Source organism: Bemisia tabaci, chromosome 10 (genome assembly GCF_918797505.1).
Source record: "Bemisia tabaci chromosome 10, PGI_BMITA_v3".
Classification (NCBI taxonomy): domain Eukaryota; kingdom Metazoa; phylum Arthropoda; class Insecta; order Hemiptera; family Aleyrodidae; genus Bemisia; species Bemisia tabaci.
In genome coordinates, this window is record NC_092802.1 from 48,361 (window position 1) to 68,576 (window position 20,216).

General features: G+C 41.6%; 1 protein-coding gene across 2 annotated transcripts in view; it reads left to right on the plus strand.

The window, feature by feature from the left end:
- Positions 1-20,216, plus strand: part of LOC109038309 (trypsin-1) — a 52,759-nt gene that overhangs the window by 29,023 nt on the left and 3,520 nt on the right. For both annotated transcript variants that reach the window (XM_019053333.2, XM_019053332.2), the window contains exons 5-7: positions 12,793-12,942; positions 14,422-14,564; positions 15,254-15,408. In XM_019053333.2, the coding sequence (XP_018908878.2) occupies positions 12,793-12,942; positions 14,422-14,564; positions 15,254-15,408 (448 nt within the window). The remainder of the gene's footprint in view (positions 1-12,792; positions 12,943-14,421; positions 14,565-15,253; positions 15,409-20,216) is intronic.

Here is a 20,216-nt window from a genome sequence, read left to right on the forward strand (position 1 = left end):
AGACCCCCAACAAATTTTGGGGGGGAGCTAGGGGGGGTGGAAGTTAAAACCTGTGAACCTCGATATCTCTTGAACGAAGAAAGATATCGAGGTCCGGTTTGGACGAAAAATCGTCTAAAATTGCATACTTTAAGATTCCAAAGGTCAAAATCCCGATATCACATTTTTAAGTCCACATATGTGCTTTTCTCCAGTTTTTAGGTCTAGAAAATTTCTTTTAAACGAAAAATTTACAAAGATCTCAATTTTTTATTTGAACAAAAACCAGTTTTTTAAATTGTTCGTCTTTTTCCGCATCCAACGAGTGGTCCATTAAGCTGGGGAACCGAACGGTTCCGGAGTTATGATCGATTGAAGTTTCCGCTCAACGCGCGCCGACCGATTTTCGCGCGCAAAAAAGTCGGATTTGACTGTTATTAGATCAGATTGAATGTTCAAACTGAGTAAAATGCTTTATTAGGGACTCTTGAGGGTCGCTGAGTTCAGAAATTACAGATACTTCCAAATAATTTACGTTTTTAAAATTACAGCTCCGCAGCGCTATTTTAGAGGCCCACTGAGCGCCGACCGGCCGCTCAGTGGTCCTGTCCGAAGCTGCAATTTTAAAAACGTGAATTTTTTGGAAGTATCGGTAATATCTGAATTCAGCGACCCTCAAGAGTCCCTACTAAAGCATTTTACTCAGTTTGAACATTCAATCTGATCTAATAACAGTCAAATCCGACTTTTTTGCGCGCGAAAATCGGTCGGCGCGCGTTGAGCGGAAACTTCAATCGATCATAACTCCGGAACCGTTCGGTTCCCCAGCTTATACGACCACTCGTTGGATGCGGAAAAAGACGAACAATTCAAAAAACTGGTTTTTGTTCAAATAAAAAATTGAAATCTTTGTAAATTTTTCGTTTAAAAGAAATTTTCTAGACCTAAAAACTGGAGGAAAGCACATATGTGGACTTAAAAATGTGATATCCGGATTTTGACCTTTGGAATCTTAAAGTATGCAATTTTAGACGATTTTTCGTCCAAACCGGACCTCGATATCTTTCTTCGTTCAAGAGATATCGAGGTTCACAGGTTTTAACTTCCACCCCCCCTAGCTCCCCCCCAAAATTTGTTGGGGGTCTGAAAATTTGGGAAAAGAAGCGCTCGAGTATGAGTAATCAATAGACAAAGTCTGAAGAACTTCCAGAGGGGGGGCGAAAAAAGCCGTTTTTGCATCAAGCTCTTTATGCCTCTATAGTATTTCTGGGAGTTTCCACTCCGCTTACGTCAGAGACACTTAGGTCAGTGCCACTTACATCAAGGGCACTTGCCTTTGGAACAGACCTAACACTGACGTAGCAGATCAGCGCCCAGCAGCACTGACATCAGTGTTTAGGTCTGTTCCAGGCAAGTGCTACTGATCTGAGCACTTGCCATTTTTACCAGGGAAGTCAAAGGGAGCTACATTCGGCCCCCCTAATATTTTTAATGGGTTCTTTTAGGGGCGACAAAGGACCCGACCTATTTTTTGTCAAATGGGAAGACCCCCTTTGTGATACCTCGTGCGAAAAAGCATAAAAAAGGAAAATTTCGGGCAAACCTAAAGTCAATATCTCCAACCGTCTAAAAATGGCGACCGGTGAAAGTTCAAAATGGAGGAAAATTGGCATCTCGGGTTTTTGTAGATGCATTTGCCTGAAATTCGGCACCGGGGGTACCTATTTTGACACAGAAAAAACGAATTTAATGTTAGATTTTTAAGAAAAACAAAATTTCCAAAAACGCCGCGGATTGACTTTCAAAATGGCTGAAGATAGTTTTTTTTTTTTCTACAAATCTAACCGAAAATGTGTTAATCTCATGCCAAAATACCCAGAAGTCCCAAGTTTCAGGCAAATCCATCAATAAAAAACTGAGGTGGCAATTTTTGGCCATTTTGAACTTGAACCGGCGGTCATTTTGGAAATTTCAATTTTTCCTTTAAAATCTAACGTCACATCCGTTTTTCCACGTCCAAATACCTTTGGTTCTACCGATTTTCGCGTAAATCCGTTGACAAACAACCAGTGTAAATAATTTGACTTTTGGATCACTCTCTATAATGCGCCTTTGACATGAAGAGAAAAAAAACTCGTAGGTATAGGTATACTAACAAAAAATTTCAGTGAGCGTTATCTGGTTCAGAGAACAAAGCTCTCAGTTGAGCACACAGGAAAAACCTATTTGTCGATTTCTTTAAGAATCTGGACTCTGGATCCGAGAGACTCCTTTCTCCAGTGGCTGCTTCAATAATTATACTGAACTTGTGTTCGGTGAACCAAAGACTCAGTCGAACGAACCGAAAGCTTTGGTCTATATGCGACTACTTATTCGATATATGTGAGTCAGTGTCTCTCGATTTGTATAGAGATGAGGCTCAGCTCTATCAACTGCAGCGGTCGGTTCGCTCGACTGAAGAATCAGTTTTCTGAACCAAAAAGCGCTTATTGAACCATGCAATTTGTATGACGAAAGTTCTTTTCTCCGGGTATCATAATCCTGGTGGGATCTGGAATTTTAATCAAGATTCCCTACGAGTCTATTAGATCTCCTCCCCTGAGTGACGGGCAAGTGGACAATGTTTCCCGGTCCCGATCTCGGCGGGCATATGCAATTATACGGAGACACGCGACAGAAACGGAGCGCGGAGCCGGGAAACGTAACGAGCGAACTGGCTGGCTCGGCGCGTCGGGCAGTTGCCGGAGGCCCCCGATGCGAGGAGCTTTAATTATTTACGAGCGCTTTAATCTGCATGAAAGGCGAGCACGAGCATGGAAGAAAACGAAAAGCGAAGCGGAGAGAGCAGTGAGAGTGAGCGTAAGACAATGGAAACCGGGCGCGTTTTCGTGGAAGCGTGGAATGAGGAGCGCGGGACCGAATAATCCGTCAAAACGCCGCCGACGCCGACGCCACTGATCGTGCCCACGAATGCAATGGTCATGGTTCCGGCCACGGGCACTTGGTCATGGCCGCGTCCGCCCCGTGGATCCTCGGATGCAGCCACGCCGCGCCGCCGCGCCGCCACGCGTCCGCCGCTGCCGGCTTGGAGACCTTAACGCACGAGTAAGAAAGTAAACAAACTTTCCTTGAACAAGTGCTTACGCTTTGCAAGGAGTCATCATTCCAATCTGAAGAGTTCGAAAGCGGAATTCATTTCAGCTCCACTACTCCGTGGAGACTAAGGTGATTCGACAGACGCCATTTTTCTTGTCATAGAGCGACGTGCGATAAATCGCATCGATTCGCACCATTATTTCGGCTACTTGACATTTTCTTCGAATTTTGAGATCGCACTTCTGTTGTCACGAGACTGAAGAGGAAATACGTATATCGCATTCGATACTGATATCGAAACTGCACTCGAATGCAATATTTTTCCTCTAAAAATACCACGCCTTTATTTCGTTGAATTTGTTTTTCAAAATTGGTGAGTAAATTTTTTAGTCTCATGACAACAGCAGTGCGATCCCAAAATTCGAAAAAAATGACAAGTAGCTGAAATTATGGAACTAATTGATGCGACATATCGCACGTCGCTCTGACACAAAACATGGTGTCCGTCGAATCACCTTAAACGTAGAATAGGAAAGTAAGCGAAATTTCGTGGAGGAGCGCATCAGCTTGGTGGCGAGTGATGATTCCAATGAGCCTGTTGCAAACTTCAGCTAGAGCAAGAACAAGGGTTATTACTCCTAGAAAATCGCTCAAAAGTCACGATGAGCGCATCAGGAGAGCCCGAAATACATTCCTAATTTCACATCTGCGTATGATATATGCGTTTGTCTAAGCTTCCCCCTACGGCACAGGTGAACATTACGTGAGAGGAATCATTTCATGTAACCCTTACGCACCAGGATGCCGCGCAATATTCACGACGCCAGCCCACAAAAACACGTGACAAGACAGGAATTTACATTTCCCTTGCGTTGATGAAGATCATGATACTTTCATCACAATTTGCGCGCGGAGGCGTCGGTCATGTCGAATATTGTGTAACATCCTAGTAGGTACGCGAGGGTTGAATAGAACGACTCCTCATACGAAATGTTCACATGTGCCATAGTGCCGTTTTTTAAGCGGGAAACTTAAAAAAACGGATTTTTTCTACGGTGAAAGTGCTCTAGAGGTGTGGGAGAAAGTGTTTCTAATGTGAAGTTAGGAGTGTATTAGAGATTTTCCCAATACGCTCATCGTGATTTTTGATCCATTTTCCGTAAAAATCAACTCTTCTTTTTGGTGTAGCTGAAGTTTGCGACAGGTCCATTCAATTGAGATTCGGTATCCAGTGAAGACTTTGACGCAAGAGTAGGAAAAGAAACCAAAGATTCGTTGATGAAATGCGCACTGTTGGCGGGGAGTGACGATTTCACTTCGAAGCGTTTGAAAGTATAATTCATTTCAGGCTCCGTATTCCGTGGAAACTTTAGGGCGGAGTAGAAGAACCAACTAAACTTACGTTGAGGAGCTGCAACTTACGGTTGGTGAGAAATGATGATTTCAATTTGAAGCGTTTGAGAGCAAAATTCAGATTAGGCTTGGTTTACCACAGAGACTCTAACGCAGAGTAGAAGAACGTGCACCGCTAAACAGTAAATGGACGTATTTCTATCAAACGGAAATATGTGCATTATGGCGTGAGTTCTGTTATGCACATATTCTTATGAGTCTCAGGGCTCCTGTCTTAATGCGCATAGTTCCATTTGATAGAAATACATATACGTCCAAATCAGACCAAGCAACACGATGCATGTTTCCCCATCATAATTCATCGTGGAACACGTTCACACAACATTTTAAATTCCTACACTGAAAAAAAAGACTCCGCCAGTGAAAGCCGTACTTATTTAGGTAGACATACCGTCGAAATTCCGGGCTCTGAGGCCGAAAGTTCCGGGCATAGCACCTGGAGTAATCGAGGCTACAGCTCCAGTAACAGGAACTTTCGGCCTCTGAGCCCAGACGGACGGCATGTCTATATAACCCGTAACTTTTTTTCCCGGTGTAAATTCAATTCATGGATGAGACATAGACATTAGAGTCTTGCGCTTTCTGTAATTCAAATCTCCTGCAACGAAATGCAGCAATTTCTGAGAGCCTTGAATGATTAAAATGATTCGTTCGTAGGGTACTACCCTAGGTTTTTTCCCTAAAAACTTGGCTTTTGCACTTACTTCTTTTTCCAGTAACATGGTTGTATATTTGGCAACAACGCATAGAAGGATCCGCCGAAATCCGCGGATAAGAGCGCGAGCCGTGCGCCGCATCTCGGGAAAAGTAGGAAGAAAATCACTTAGACCCTCCCCCTCCTCTTCTCCCACCCCCCTCCCACACGTAGGAAGGGCGAGGGAGGGGGGCCCGAGCACGAGCCCCGCGACATGTGAGCGGACGAAAGAGACATAGGCTCTCAAGGCGGCCGCACGACCGCAGCATCGTTGCGCGATCTCGTAGCAAAATTTGGAAGCTCCGCTTGAGGTCGGGATGATAATGATCCTGCAAAATTTTGCTAAGATTGTGATGCCGTTCCCACTGCCCACTCAGTGAAGAATCTAGGACTAACCGCTGACTTAAATCAGCTCGCGCGCGGTGAAGACGTATGTGCGCGCGAATAAGTGCTTCGACAGCCGAGAGAAGCTGGGTTTATTGAACTCGAGGAGATTTAACATGTAAATGCCTTGTGATTCGATTCATCCAATGGGGACTAGGCTAATGTACACGGAAAGATATAACCATGTATGTGCTACTCTCTGATTGGTTCATCAGCTTAGGGTTTTCATGAAGTTCTTAAGAAACCAATGTAAACAAATCTAATCAAAAGAATTTGTAGTAAATATCGAGGGAGGAATGAATGATGCTTTCAGGAAAAATGTAAGAGTGATTCTCGACAGTAATATTCATCAAAATTTGCTTTACAGCTGACTAAAGGTAAGGGGCATGCCTCCTGGCCGCTACACAGCCCAACCCACTTTGCAGACCCTAGCAACTCGCATCAAAATAGAGCGGGCTCAGGCATGTCTAGGAGCCATGTCTTATCAATAGCCCGTAAAAATCATGGAAATCGACCCGATGGATCCTCAAAACGAATTGTGACTAAAAGTGAAAATTTTGGAGGTCAGAGAGCTTATAGTAATGATTCCAGAAGTTGGAAATTTGAAAAAGTCCCTGCTACGTTTAGCCTCTCTCATCGACTTGTTTGTCCAACTGCTTCTACGGAACTTGCTGCGAATTTTCCACAAATTATAAAGAATTCACTCAGGAAGTTTTAGGTCAGAACGTTGCTTAGTTTTCTGGTAGGTAACAAAAAATGTAGGTAAAGTGGAAGAAATTAGGCATCCTCTAATGTAATTCGACCGATTCAGGTTTAATTCATTCAGTTGGACGTATTTTTGTGCAAAAGGAATTATGCCGCGCGCAAATTCAGTGCGCATATACCTAGGTAGTTCCTTTTAGTATTTAGGTTTGATCGAAAACCCAACATGTAACAATTCTATTGACTCATTAAGACGGAAAAAAATTAAATTGCTGATTCAACGATTCAATTGCTAAAAACAGTGAGTGCAATGTTTCAATGTAGATTTTACAACAAAAAAATGCTACTTTAACCACCCCCGTAGTTATATTAGTTCACAATGTGGTTAGAGAAGCATTTTTTTGTTGTAAAATCTACATTGAAACATTGCACTCACTGTTTTTAGCAATTGAATTGTTGAATCAGCAATTCATTTTTTTCCGTGCAGCTTGGCGCGAAAATGTATGGCGGATAGCTAGAATTTGAATTTTCGACCAAATCATCCATCGGGTTTTAACAAAAAGTGATTCCACTAAAGAATCACGCAACGTGACTTTCTCGGAAAAATGCCTCCAACATGATCGTTATTCATATTTGCCAGAGACAAGAGACCCTCCACTGGCCTCCTAGCGACAGGTGGAAGCTTTTACTTTCGGGGTTTCAACAATTCCTTATGGACAATTATGAGCGAGCAACAGTCATCACCATATTTTCGGCTGTTGACTTTACCTACATGGTCGATGATGAGCTTCGGATGACGTCATAAGCCAAACAACTTTCCCAAACGTCGGCCATTTTCGGCTTGTTTGCAAAACGAAACTGCCAACACGTTGTTGAACATCAACCATGTAGGTAAGTCAACAGTAGAATGCTGAAGTCCCGAAAGTAAAAGCTTCCACCATAGCCAAGTTACTAGTGGAGGGTCTCTTGTCTCTGATATTTGCATTCCAAGAGATTTCAGTCTTTTAGTGATGCAATATAAACATACTTTAATGAGAAGGAACTATACCCATTCTAACAGGAGTCCTGAGATCCGTAAGAATACATGCACGACAGGGCTCATATCACAATGGATACCTATAGTTCCTTTTGATTGAAATTTGTCCAAATGAATGACGTCGACTTGGATGATGGAGATGTTGCATGTGTGAGGATTTTCCGATTTGACTGTTCATTCCTATGTAAAAGTTCGCGAGAAAAACCATAGTGCCACTGGTTTTCCCTGAAATCAACTCCCAAGCTCAAAAAAAGCTCTCAAAGTTGAAGGCGTAATGGAGGGAGGCATACATTGACAAGGCTGCCACTTCATTTGGGGACTTTACAACTGAAAACACGGGAACTCTGCTAACGTATTTGCTCCCTATCTTTCCATGGAGAGTTTATCTTGATGTAGAGGTGGACTCTCCGGATAGCGTCATAGGCGGACCCAGCAGGGGCGGACTGGCCATAGGGGCGGGGAGGCGATCGCCTCCTAATAATTTGCCGCGGAGGTCCCGAAGGGGCCCCCGCGGCGAATTTGTTTCGAGTCATTGTTTTTTTTCCTGTAGTGTTGTAATTTTCCTATCCTTTTCAGTCACTAAAAAGCCCCAAAATCCTTGAAAATTTGTCTCTAAGCGACATGAAAGGTCGCCTAAAGCTTATGTGATGAAGAGGCCCCCGAAGAATCCTGAGAATGGGTTACCTTGAAGTTCAAGTACTGTAGAATTTCCTCCAATAATGCTTAAAATTGCGTTTAAAAAGTGCGAAATTTTCAAAATTTTCCGAGGGAGGTCCCCCGGACCTTTTTAGAGGGGCCTCCGACCGAAAGGAGGGGCCCCCACATTTAGGTCGCCTCCTAACTTTTCGACTACCAGTCCGCCCCTGGGACCCAGCACTTTGACAACACCGGTTTGCCTCCATTTAAATTATGGCAAACAATCGATTCTTCTCGGAGCACCTGGCCCCTCCAAGAATCGATAAATTTCCATAGATTTAAATGGAGAAAAAACAATGTTGCTAATTTGCTGGATCCGCGAATGGATAGCGTGGGATATCCCCTCCACACTGAAAAAAAAGGATTGCTAATTCACCGATTTAGGGTGGAGCAAAATATGCTTCACTTCGTAAAGCTTTCTTATCCGTGCACGGTGTTGAATCAAGTGAACGACTAGTACGAATTGCTACACCGATTTGCTACATCTGCGCGCCTTCATGCAGTTAATCTTGCATCGAGTGGCTTGGAAGTGTAACTGCATTTTTTGGTATTGGTACTTTGCGAACAGTAAAAATAGCTCAATTGTTAGGCTGAAATAGCGGAATTTACGGAAAAATAGCGAAAGAGGTGTGTGAAAAAACGGCCAAAAATGCCTCAAGGCATTTTCGAAATTTGATCACTTAGGGTGATATAGTAGCTTTCGAGACGCCCAAAACCGGTCACCGTTTTGCTTAGAAGTGCCGGGTTGCGACGTTGCCATTTTTTAAAGTGGAAACCTTTAAAAATTCATATCTCCGCCGCATCTGAACCGATTTCAATGAACTTTTTTTTAAAATGTTCCTCTTAAATAGAGCTTTCTAGTGATGTATAGTTTCTTGGGGTTTATTTGGCTTTAAGTGGCACTTACGCGGTTTTAGCAGTTTTTGATAGACACAAAAATTTAGTTTTTATTTTACCACGATCGTGGAATCGACGGAATCTAAACAAAAACCAGTGTAAATGAAAGTTCAGATTCTCACCTTTCTACGAGCATAAGATCATCCCGGGGAAACGTTTAGTTTCCGAGATATGACCGCTCAAAGTTGGTCACATGCGCTTTTGCGCAATGTGAATGCGTGTTATCACTAAGTCATTCGCGAACTAGGGGTCCCTTACGTTCAATTTACGTTGAAATAATTACACAGAGCAGTAAGGTGTACAACACGAGCCGTATTTTTACCTTCGACTGCCGATGTGCGACGTTGCCATTTTTTGAAGTGAAAACTTTTAAAGATGCATAACTCCGCTGCATTTCAACCGATTTCAATGAACTTTTTTTTAAAATGTTTCTCTTAAATAGAGCTATCTAATGGCATTTAGGTTTCTGGATTTTATTTACCTTAGGGAGGCACTTAGGTCGTTTATATGGTTCTTTGCAGAGATTTTCATACAAAAAATAGTGCTGCTATTTTTTTTTTTTTTTTTTTTTTTCAGCAGGGGGTCTGTATTTCCCCCGATTTTTTTTAACATTCAAACTAGATCGGAAGATCACCATCGCTTAAAGTATAATGTAAAAATCTTGGTAAATTAGCAACACCACCTTCTCCTGTACAATGAGAGCGTTGCTTTCAATATTTGTACACGTAAGAATAGTGATTAAAAGAATCCCTTTTTTAAAAGTTCTTTCTTTTAAATTTTGCCGTTTTAAACCCTCCCACAATCCGCCGAGAAAAAAAAAAAAAAAAAATAACAACACTATTTTTTGTATGAAAAATCTCTGCAAAGAACCATATAAACGACCTAAGTGCCTCCCTAAGGTAAATAAAATCCAAAAACCTAAATGCCATTAGATAGCTCTATTTAAGAGAAACATTTTAAAAAAAAGTTCATTGAAATCGGTTGAAATGCAGCGGAGTTATGCATCTTTAAAAGTTTTCACTTCAAAAAATGGCAACGTCGCACATCGGCAGTCGAAGGTGAAAATACGGCTCGTGTTGTACACCTTACTGCTCTGTGTAATTATTTCAACGTAAATTGAACGTAAGGGACCCCTAGTTCGCGAATGACTTAGTGATAACACGCATTCACATTGCGCAAAAGCGCATGTGACCAACTTTGAGCGGTCATATCTCGGAAACTAAACGTTTCCCCGGGATGATCTTGTGCTCGTTAGAAAGGTGAGAATCTGAACTTTCATTTAGACTGGTTTTTGTTTAGATTCCGTCGATTCCACGATCGTGGTAAAATAAAAACTAAATTTTTGTGTCTATCAAAAACTGCTAAAACCGCGTAAGTGCCACTTAAAGCCAAATAAACCCCAAGAAACTATACATCACTAGAAAGCTCTATTTAAGAGGAACATTTTAAAAAAAAGTTCATTGAAATCGGTTCAGATGCGGTGGAGATATGAATTTTTAAAGGTTTCCACTTTAAAAAATGGCAACGTCGCAACCCGGCGCTTCTAAGCAAAACGGCGACCGGTTTTGGGCGTCTCGGAAGCTACTGTATCACCGCAAGTGATCAAAATTCGAAAATGCCTTGAGGCATTTTTGGCCGTTTTTTCACACACCTCTTTACGGAAGAATAACTAAAAAGGTAACAGACGTAGCTTTTCAGAGAGCAAAATCACCTACACGCGTGTGTGTAAGTTATAGCTGGAATTTGTGTAGCGATTTTACCTGCATGGTTTGCACGTTCGTTTTTTAGCTACACCATGCCATGAAATACCCGCGTGCAAGGCAATTTCAGCAATAGTTTTTTTTTCAGTAGTCTCAACTTTGAAAGCGTTTTTTGAGGTTGGGGGTTGATTTCAGAGAAAATCAGTGGGACCATCGTGTTTCTCGCAAAAATTTACATCAGAACCAATAGTCAAATCGCAAATTCCTCACCCATGCAACATCTCCATTCTTCAAAAAAATGTCTGAACAAGCTTTTTGCAGATCGCGTTACAGTTTTGAAGTCACGCCTCGTCGCACACTTGTATTTTTTGCGAGCGACTGCAACCGGCGCGAGACCGATGCTCGTCAGATAACTAACGTACACGAGTGCATGAGTCTCTGGCGATGTTGTTTTCCACCTTGTTTACGTTTGGATGAGATCTCCCCCCCCCCCCCCCCCCGATTGAATCGAAATGAAGAGCAAGATCTGTCGGAGAAATTCTCCTTGAGAGGATTTGCGCCGGACAAAGAACCCCGTCCCCCACAAGTGGAGTGGACGAAGTGAAATTCCCGCGCTGCCGCCAGTTTTGCTCCGAAAAACTTGATTTCACCGTCGAGTCGTCGGTGGCGCGAGCTTTTACCTCGCCTTCGTGTCGGCGTCAGGAACGAAGACATCATAAAGTAGACCGAGTGAGCTATGTAAAAAGCTCGGAGCGCGCGGGAATGAGAGTGAAGCTATACGAACTCCGATCTAACTCGAGGTATACTCTAAAAAATTCAACACGGATATTTTCTTGGTTCCTTAATTGGTTTTTTGGCGCGTATACGTAGTACACCGCCTTTGAGATCGTTTCAACCCCCTACTCGATACAATGACCGAGCTCCTTGGGTAGTTCCTTACCGGAAAGTGATTGCCGCGAACGTCTTCGGTTTTCCAAAGCGTGTAAAAAGTTCACTAATCCGTCAATAATTATGATTTAAATTTTTGAGGCTTATCACAGATTGCACGTAAGGCTGCCGTACGTGCAATCTGTGATTAGCCTCGAAAATTTGGAAGCAGCCGATTTGCACGAGGGTCGCAGAATTTCGCGCAAATGGGCCAAAAATCGCGCGACCTGTACCTACTGTGCCAGAAATTGAAAATTGTTTATTTTCGAAGGAATGTGGCAACAAGGTGTAGAGAACGAGGACTAGAACCCATAGCTGATGAGAGCATCCGAGGAGCGTGTACCTGTGGGTAATTTCTCCCGATCCAAGGTCAAGACTTCTAGCTGCAGTCCTGCCATGAACTTGATTATCAGTCGCCGAAATCACATCTATTAATTTAAATCAGATGAATTATCCTCGCAAAGAAATCCGGGATCAAAATGCCGAAGTGGAGAGCTTGTGGAATTCATACAGTGCATGCCAAAAACCAGAGAAAATCGTTTATGGTACATAAAGAACATGGGCTACAGATTTCAAGGCAAAAAAACTTAAGTGTCGGTGTTTTGCGGGACTTTCCGAACTTTTTTCGCTCGAGTGTCGCGTAAAGTGCGGCACTTTACACCCCGAATTTCTTTCATCAATTTAAGTATTCGAATTTTTTAAAACTTTTTTACTCGAGTGTCGCGTGACGTGGGGCACTTATTTACACCCCGAATTTCTTTCATTCATTTAAGTATTCAAATTTTTTTAAACTTTTTTACTCGAGTGTCGCGGGACGTGGCGGGGCACAATCTTTCCCAATTCCAATCATCGCTTCTGATCACACATTGCATCAGCGGCGATTTTACTACCGGTGAGTGTATATTTACTTCCTCCACATTAATTTCCAGTGTTGCCAAACAATTCCATGTTTTTATTTTCGGCTAGAATTCGCGCAAGTGCCCCTCGCGCAAAAGGGCCCTTTTTCACGACCCTCGCGCTAATGTCCTGCTGCCATCATGCCCCTTTTACTTTGAAAAGCCGCTCGTTTCAACCTACCTATGGAATTGTTCTAGTTTTCCTTTTTCCTCTTTGTCAATTCATTTCTCTGTCAATTTCAATGATCAGCCGGCAGAAAGTTTGCTTCGAAATTCTTAAGAACGCAAACACCCACGGGAAAAGGGAACGCATAGTGCAGGAAAACTCAAAATTACACTTTCATAAATATGATTTTGTCTGATTTCTTACAGGGCACGGCTGAAGGATATCATCGTGTTTCTGGGTGAACTTGACACGGAGAATACGGGACAGTACTGGGAGCCACTCCCTGAGGAGCCTTTCAGGATCATAAAAAAATTCGTCCATCCCAAATTTCAGTTCAAAGTTTCGCAACCTGACAGGTAAACCATAAATAGGAACATAGTTTCCATGGAGTAGACGTATTTCTACTGAATCAGGAACAGGTGCGAAAGAAGAGGTGTGCTCGTTGGTTCTCTGGCCGTGAGAATAAGTGGGAATTATAAAGCGCCAGTGACGTCAGCGGCAACGACCGGACTGGCCGAGCTCAACGATGCCGGAATCACTCATGAGCCCTGTCCACAACGCTCTTATCACATGCTCATGGCTCATGAGTTGCCATATTTTGGCGCTTAGCCCCTTTTGCTTTTATGTAAGATCCCACTTCTCCATTTTACCAAAAGGAATCACGCCCACTTTTACATTCTTTCTTATGCAGCTCACCACGAGCACACCCCATCCTAGTCACACGTCTGTAGTTCCGTTTGGCCGAAATACGCTCTATTTTACTTACGCTTAGGTACTTTATAGCTGCATAGATTTTTAAATTCAAAATTAAACTATAAACATCTAGCTCCAAACCTATCATCCATTAAGCAGAGAAAACCGCAATGCCATTGAGGCCTTATCGGTTGATTGGGGGGGGGGGGGGGTTGTAGAAAAGAACTTTTAAGGGTGCTTATAAAAGCTCGTAAAAGGTCCAATTTTATATGCGGTGAGGGGGGGGGGGCAATAGAGATATCTTCCCCCCGTCAAAATTCTGTATTCAAAATTGGACCTTTTAAGAGAATTTTTTATAGTTTCCCCCAAATTGACGCTCCTGGATAAGGCGAGTATAATGTTAAAGAGACGAGTGCAGAGCCAATGCCATTTGTATGCCTGAACTTGAAAAGCGCGTATACCTCGGTTTATGACGTCGCAGACTTTTTTGCCAATGTTTTTCTTTTCAAGTATTCTACCTATATAGACGTATAGACGTTCTATATTAGACGTATTTCTATCAAACGGAACTATGTGCATTAAGACATGAGCCCTGAGATCAATAAGAATACATGCATAACAGGGCTCACGTCATAATGCACATAGTTTCGTTTGATAGAAATACGTCCAATTGGAGAACCATAAACGCAATACCTTGAAAATTGCTGCGACCTTTCTCTCTGTCAGAGAGATACCTATTCCATGAGGATGTGAAGCAATAAATCAATGCCCTCCGATGAAATAAGACGTGAACGGAAATCGTTTAACACAGCAACCGAGATAATATTTTCCTAAATATTTCCTAAGTACTAGAAGCTATACGATTTCTTTTCTTTCCTAAATCATCTATCTGCATAGGTAAACTAATGGTTCAGACGATTTTTCCCAAATTAGGCAGATGTGGTAGTTCCCTGTTGCAAAATGCAATCCAAGTATAACGAAACCAAAATTAATTCCTGTGCAGTGTTGATTCAGAAATAACAGTTTTGATGAATCTCTACTTAAGTATATCTATTTTCTTGTTGCGGGCATTCTTTAACTCTTTACATTCTTCTTACTTTGGCGATCACTGCTCTCAGTATACTTACTTATTCAAATTCCAGGTATGATTTGGCGTTGATCAAATTAGCCAAGCCTGTTCGGTTTCAAGACAATATAATTCCAATTTGCTTGCCAGAACTAGGCACATCTTTCTATGGTGCGTCAGGTGTCATTGCAGGCTGGGGAAAGACGGATACGAAATACGGTGAGTGTCTGATGAAGTGACAGGCAGAAAACACAAAAAAAGGTTCGCCGCAGAGTGCGCCTTCTTTTCTAGGAATTGGCCAAACATTGTGCACTAATTCACACATAGCTGGCGTCTACGCCACATACGTTTATGCACCTGTAGACTGCGACAGAAGATCGCCTGGCATCACTTATACATGTAAATTGAAGAATCTAGATGGCAGATCTTCTGTCGCAGTTTCGATGTGAGAAAACTTATTTGGCGTGGACGCTATTTTGAGATGATGGGCAAGAATGCTGTATGAAAATTTGAACGTTGCCAAATTTCCCTCCATGAGGTACTGTCTGTGGGAAAATATTAAAAATTATAATTTTTGATTCTTTATACCTTAGATACTTAAAAAAAAATTAAAAGAGGAGCGGTGATTTTGAAAGACCGCTGTATTTTGTTAAATTGGACGTATTTATGCCAAAAATGTCAAGGTATATAAAAATTATTAATTCAGAGGAACCGAGGATTTCCGTGCAACACAGCTCCTTTCTGATTTGATGCATTTTCTTTCAGTTTCTTTCAGTATAAATACGTCCAGTAAGTGTAGACTGGAGTGTGATTTCTTTTTCTTTTTTATCATTTACATCTCTGCTTCAAATGTTGCGTCTTTGAAAATGTTGTATAATGAATTACATGGAAATTTTGCGGAGCTTCAGGTAAAACTGGGACAAATATCTTGCACAAGGCAACCGTTCCGATCCTGAGTGACGATGAGTGCTTGCAGTGGCACCGACAGAAGAACATCCACGTGGAGCTCTACACGGAAATGTTTTGTGCGGGTCATAGCGACGGACATATGGATGCCTGCCTTGTAAGTTTGTAAACATCATTTTTAAGATGAAATTATGAAATACATATACTTGAACATCTCTTTTGTAATTTGATTAAAATACCCAAAAGAGATACAAGAGAAAAAAAATTGTTTAATTTATTTACAAATGCAGGGACGGATTTACGTTTTTTGCGCCCTGTGCAGAAATTTTCAAGGCGCCCCCCTCGCAGCCCTTGTGATTTCAATTAAAATCGTTCGTAGAATTATTTTAATTTTTTCAGAGAATATTTTCGTTTCTTTTTAAATATATTGATTGAATTTGAAGCATTAACTTTGGTTTGCAACGTTGCAATCGAGGTAAACAGGTTCCTATACGCGTGGAATGATCCATCGATATTTGAGTTCGTTTACGGCAGGCGTGACATACAACGATTTGACCACGGGTGTACGCATGTTGCAGCTCCGTCGGATTGAGGGCGCTTCAAACCGCGAAGATGACTTGACCGCCCTGCCGACCCTCGCGAGAGGGACGAACGCTAAAATCGCTGCGACACTTAGACGACGCGTCATTATTTACGACTCTGTTCTAATTTTCAACATAAAAGAAGGAAAAGAAAATAACTATCCTAATAGCTACAATTTAGAATCAGGGACCGTGGTTTTTTTCGGTAAAAAGAAAAAAAGTAAAATAGAACTAAGTATAACATCCGACGAAATTTCCTGTGATTTCAATTAAACTCGTTCATAAAATTATTTTAAATTTTTCAGAGAATCTGTGCGTATCTTTTAAAAAATATACATTGAATTTCAAGCATTCACTGTGGATGTCAACGTTGCAATCGAGGTGAATAAGTTCCTATACGCGTGGAATGAACCATCGATATTTGAGTTCGTTTACGGCAGGCGTGACATAAAACTGTTTGACCACGGGTGTACGCATGTTGCAGCTCCGTCGGATTGAAGGCGCTTCAAACTGCGAAGATGTCTTGACCGCCCTGCCGTCCCTCGCGAGAGGGACGAAGGCTAACATCGCTGCGACACTTAGACGACGCACGCGTCATTATTTATGCCTCTCTTCTAATTTTCACCATAGTAAAAAAAATAAATAAATAAATAAAAAAATAATAATAACTATCATAATATCTACGTTTTAAAATCAGGGACCTCAGTTTTTTTCGGTAGACAGAAGAAAAAGAAACATAGGACTAAATATAATGTCGCGATGAAATTTCCTGTGATTTCAATTAAAACCATTCCTGAAAATTACTGTAAATTTTTCAGAGAATCTCTGCGTACCTTTTAAAAAATAAACATCGAATTTAAAGCATTCACTGTGGATGTCAACGTTGCAATCGAGGTATATAAGTTCCTGTTTACGCGTGGAATAAACCATCGATATTTGAGTTCGTTTACGGCAGGTGTGACATACAACTATTTGACCACGGGTGTAGGCATGTTGCAGCTCCGCTGGATTGAAGGCGCGTCAAACTGCGAAGATGTCTGCCGACTCTCGCGGGCGGGACGAACGCTAAAATCGCTGCGACACTTAGGCGACGCGTCATTATTTACGACTCTGTTCTAATTTTCACATAAAAAAAGAAAAGAAAATAACTATCCTAATAGCTGATTTATCGAGGGCGTAAACCGAAGGTCTGCCGACTCTCGCGGGCGGGACGATCGCTAAAATCGCTGCGACTCTTAGGCGACGCGTCATTATTTACGACTCTGTTCTAATTTTCACCATAAAAAAAAGAAAAAGAAAATAACTATTCTAATAGCTACGATTTAAAATCAGGGACCGTGGTTTTTTTCGGTAAACAGAAAAAAAGGAAAATAGGCCCAAATTTAATGTCGCGATGAAATTTCCTGTGATTTCAATTAAAACCGTTCCTGAAATTACTGTAAATTTTTCAGAGAATCTGTGCGTATCTCTTAAATAATATACATTGAATTTGAAGCATTCACTGTTGATGTCAACGTTGCAATCGAGGTTAATAAGTTCCTGTACGCGTGGAATGAACCATCGATATTTGAGTTCGTTTACGGCAGGCGTGACATACAACTATTTGACTACGGGTGTAGGCATGTTGCAGCTCCGCTGGATTGAAGGCGCGTCAAACTGCGAAGATGTCTTGACCGCCCTGCCGACCCTCGTGAGAGGGACGAATGCTAAAATCGCTGCGACACTTAGACGACTTGTCATTATTTATGACTCTCTTCCAGGGACGGATTTACGTTTTTGGCGCCCTGTGCAGAAATTTTCGAGGCGCCCCCCTCGCACGCCCCCCACCCTTGCCCGCGCATTTCCCAACCCGACGGTCTTCTTTGGTTACTACGTGCTAACTCTAACTAAATACGACTTTTTCGAGTGAGTGAATGATTCTGGGGCAGAAACCAAAACCAGGTACCTGTTTCTGTTACTGTTAACTACGAAACTAAGAGAAAGTTTGACCCCTAAAGTCTAGGGTCAGGTCATTTAAAAGATGGAACGCAATACAATCAATTAACAATCAGAGTTTCTGAACTTTCGACGCAATTCTCAATTTTTTACAGAGTTTGGAAAAAAAAACCCAAAATCTGGCGCCCCTCAAAATCTGGCGCCCTGTGCAGCTGCACCAATGCACTATGGGTAAATCCGGCCCTGTACAAATGACAGGGAGGTTTTTGTTGGGGTTTAGGTAAAATTAACTTACTTCAAAAAAGTTTTGAAAAACTACTATTTTTTTTTTAATCTATATTCTATCTAAGTTTCCTATTGACAATTTTGCCAAACCATTTACAAGTTTAAAAACTTCAGAACTCAGATCACTTAGGAGTTTAGCACTTTCTAGTTTCTAAAAAAAAACACCATTTGTAAAATCTGCTTAAAAAACCAGTTAGGGACTTACCCACCCAAAAGAGATTATTGCTCTGTGAACTTTTACCATTTTATAGAGTTTCCGTATTCAGCGATGCAAGCATGATGCCTGTACATACATACATATATAAACGTGAGTAATTCAATAAAAGAAAACAGCTAAGATTTTCCTCCATTTTCCCGTGATATACCGCATCACAAAACGATTCTAGCGGAGTGCAGGGCTCGAATAGTTTTGCGCTTGACTTCCGTCCGTCATACGAGATAAAAAAAAGATAAGATTTCCCGTCATTTCCGCGGGATGCCACATCAAATAGTACCTAAATACCTAGTTTGGAGTTCGAATATTTCGCCCTTGATTTCCGCTGCGATGATGCGAGCATATTACGCACGCTTTATTTCCGCATGCAACGATGCCTACATTCATATACGTCATTAATGTGAGAAAAGTGAAAAGCTAGGATTACCCTGAATTTCCTTGTGATACCACATCACATACCTAGTTCGGAGTACCAATAGTTGCGCGCTTGAGCCCCTGGCTCGGAGTCCGGGACTTCGTCAGAATTGGTATGTATGTACCCTTCCGATAGATACGTGATGTGGTATCACGTGGAAATGAAGGATAATCTTAGCTTTTCGCGTGTCTCAAATTATTGACGATTATGATTGCATTACTTATTCTCGCATCGTTGAATGCGGAAATCAAACGCGCAACTATTATAGAATCCGAACTAGGTATGCGACGTAGTATCACGAGGAAAAGAGGGAAATTCTTGGATTTTTACTTTCCTCAAATTACAGACGTTTATGAATTTAGGCTTTATGCTCGCATCGTTAAATCCGAAAATCAAGCGAGCAACTCAACAGTTGCTCGCTGTTTGCTGAGCGATTCCAATAAACAAAATCAAAATCAGAAATAAATTTCTGAGTCCCATTGAGCCTTAACCTCGACTTCTACACGATTGAATCAGTCTCTGATCGAAAAGCTTGCGTCAGAAATTTGCAAATTCGTTTTTTTAGATTTTAGGCTTAGATGAAGGGTTCTCTTGTTTTCTGCGACTTGCCCCCCCCCCCCCTCCCCTTTTTTTAAGAAAAATGAAATGTTTCCAAGTTGTTGTCTTTATGTAAAATATTCTCGATTTAAGAAACGAGAACGAAAGATTAGGGGTGCAGAATGTTCCAAGCTTCCATATTCTCACGCGCCCGGCCGCCGGCTTTCCGTATTTCCCGTCAATTTCAAAAGTGATACATTTTTTTTTTTTTTTCTTTGCTTCCCAAAAAATTTGATGCCCGAAATAACGAAGTTTACGCGTTTTGGTGCGTACTGTATCGAATTGATTCCAATGCAAATAAAACCTGCGTTTCACGAGATGCACGCGTGTATTGAGAGCGGATATAGCGCTCGGGATCACGTTTTTATTAAATTTCTATACCATTTAAGGTGGTTTTATAGCTCAGAAGAGGGCGAGGGCGGAGGTGAAAATTCTTGAAAATAGGGAGCCGTCTCGAAAATGTGGAATAGTTGACAACATCTACGTGGAAAAGTCTAAAAAGTGTAGAAATTCTCCGAAAATGTAAAATAAATTATGAATCGGTTCACGTCCTGAAAACTTAAAAAGGCCCCAAAATATAGAGGAGTCCGGAAAATTTGGCAAAGCTTCGAGGTTGAGAGAAAAATAGAAAATACGTGAGAAAGCTGTATTGTGAAAAAATGTGGAGAATGTCATTATTTTCAACAACATCCTTCAACGTTAGTAGCCTCTTCCCTCAACTAAGTATCGATGTTTTTCAATCAGGGAGAAGATTTTGGAAAGGTTTCCACAATTCCAGGCTGAAATCTATAAAAACGTGGGAGAGACACGCGAAAAAAGAGTAAATTTTGGGAAGATGATAATCATCATAGGGCAATTTTTGGGCCCTTCTACAATTTGCATCATCCCTCCACAACTTTCAAATAACTTTCATCCAGTTAGAGGAAATGTGGAAACGT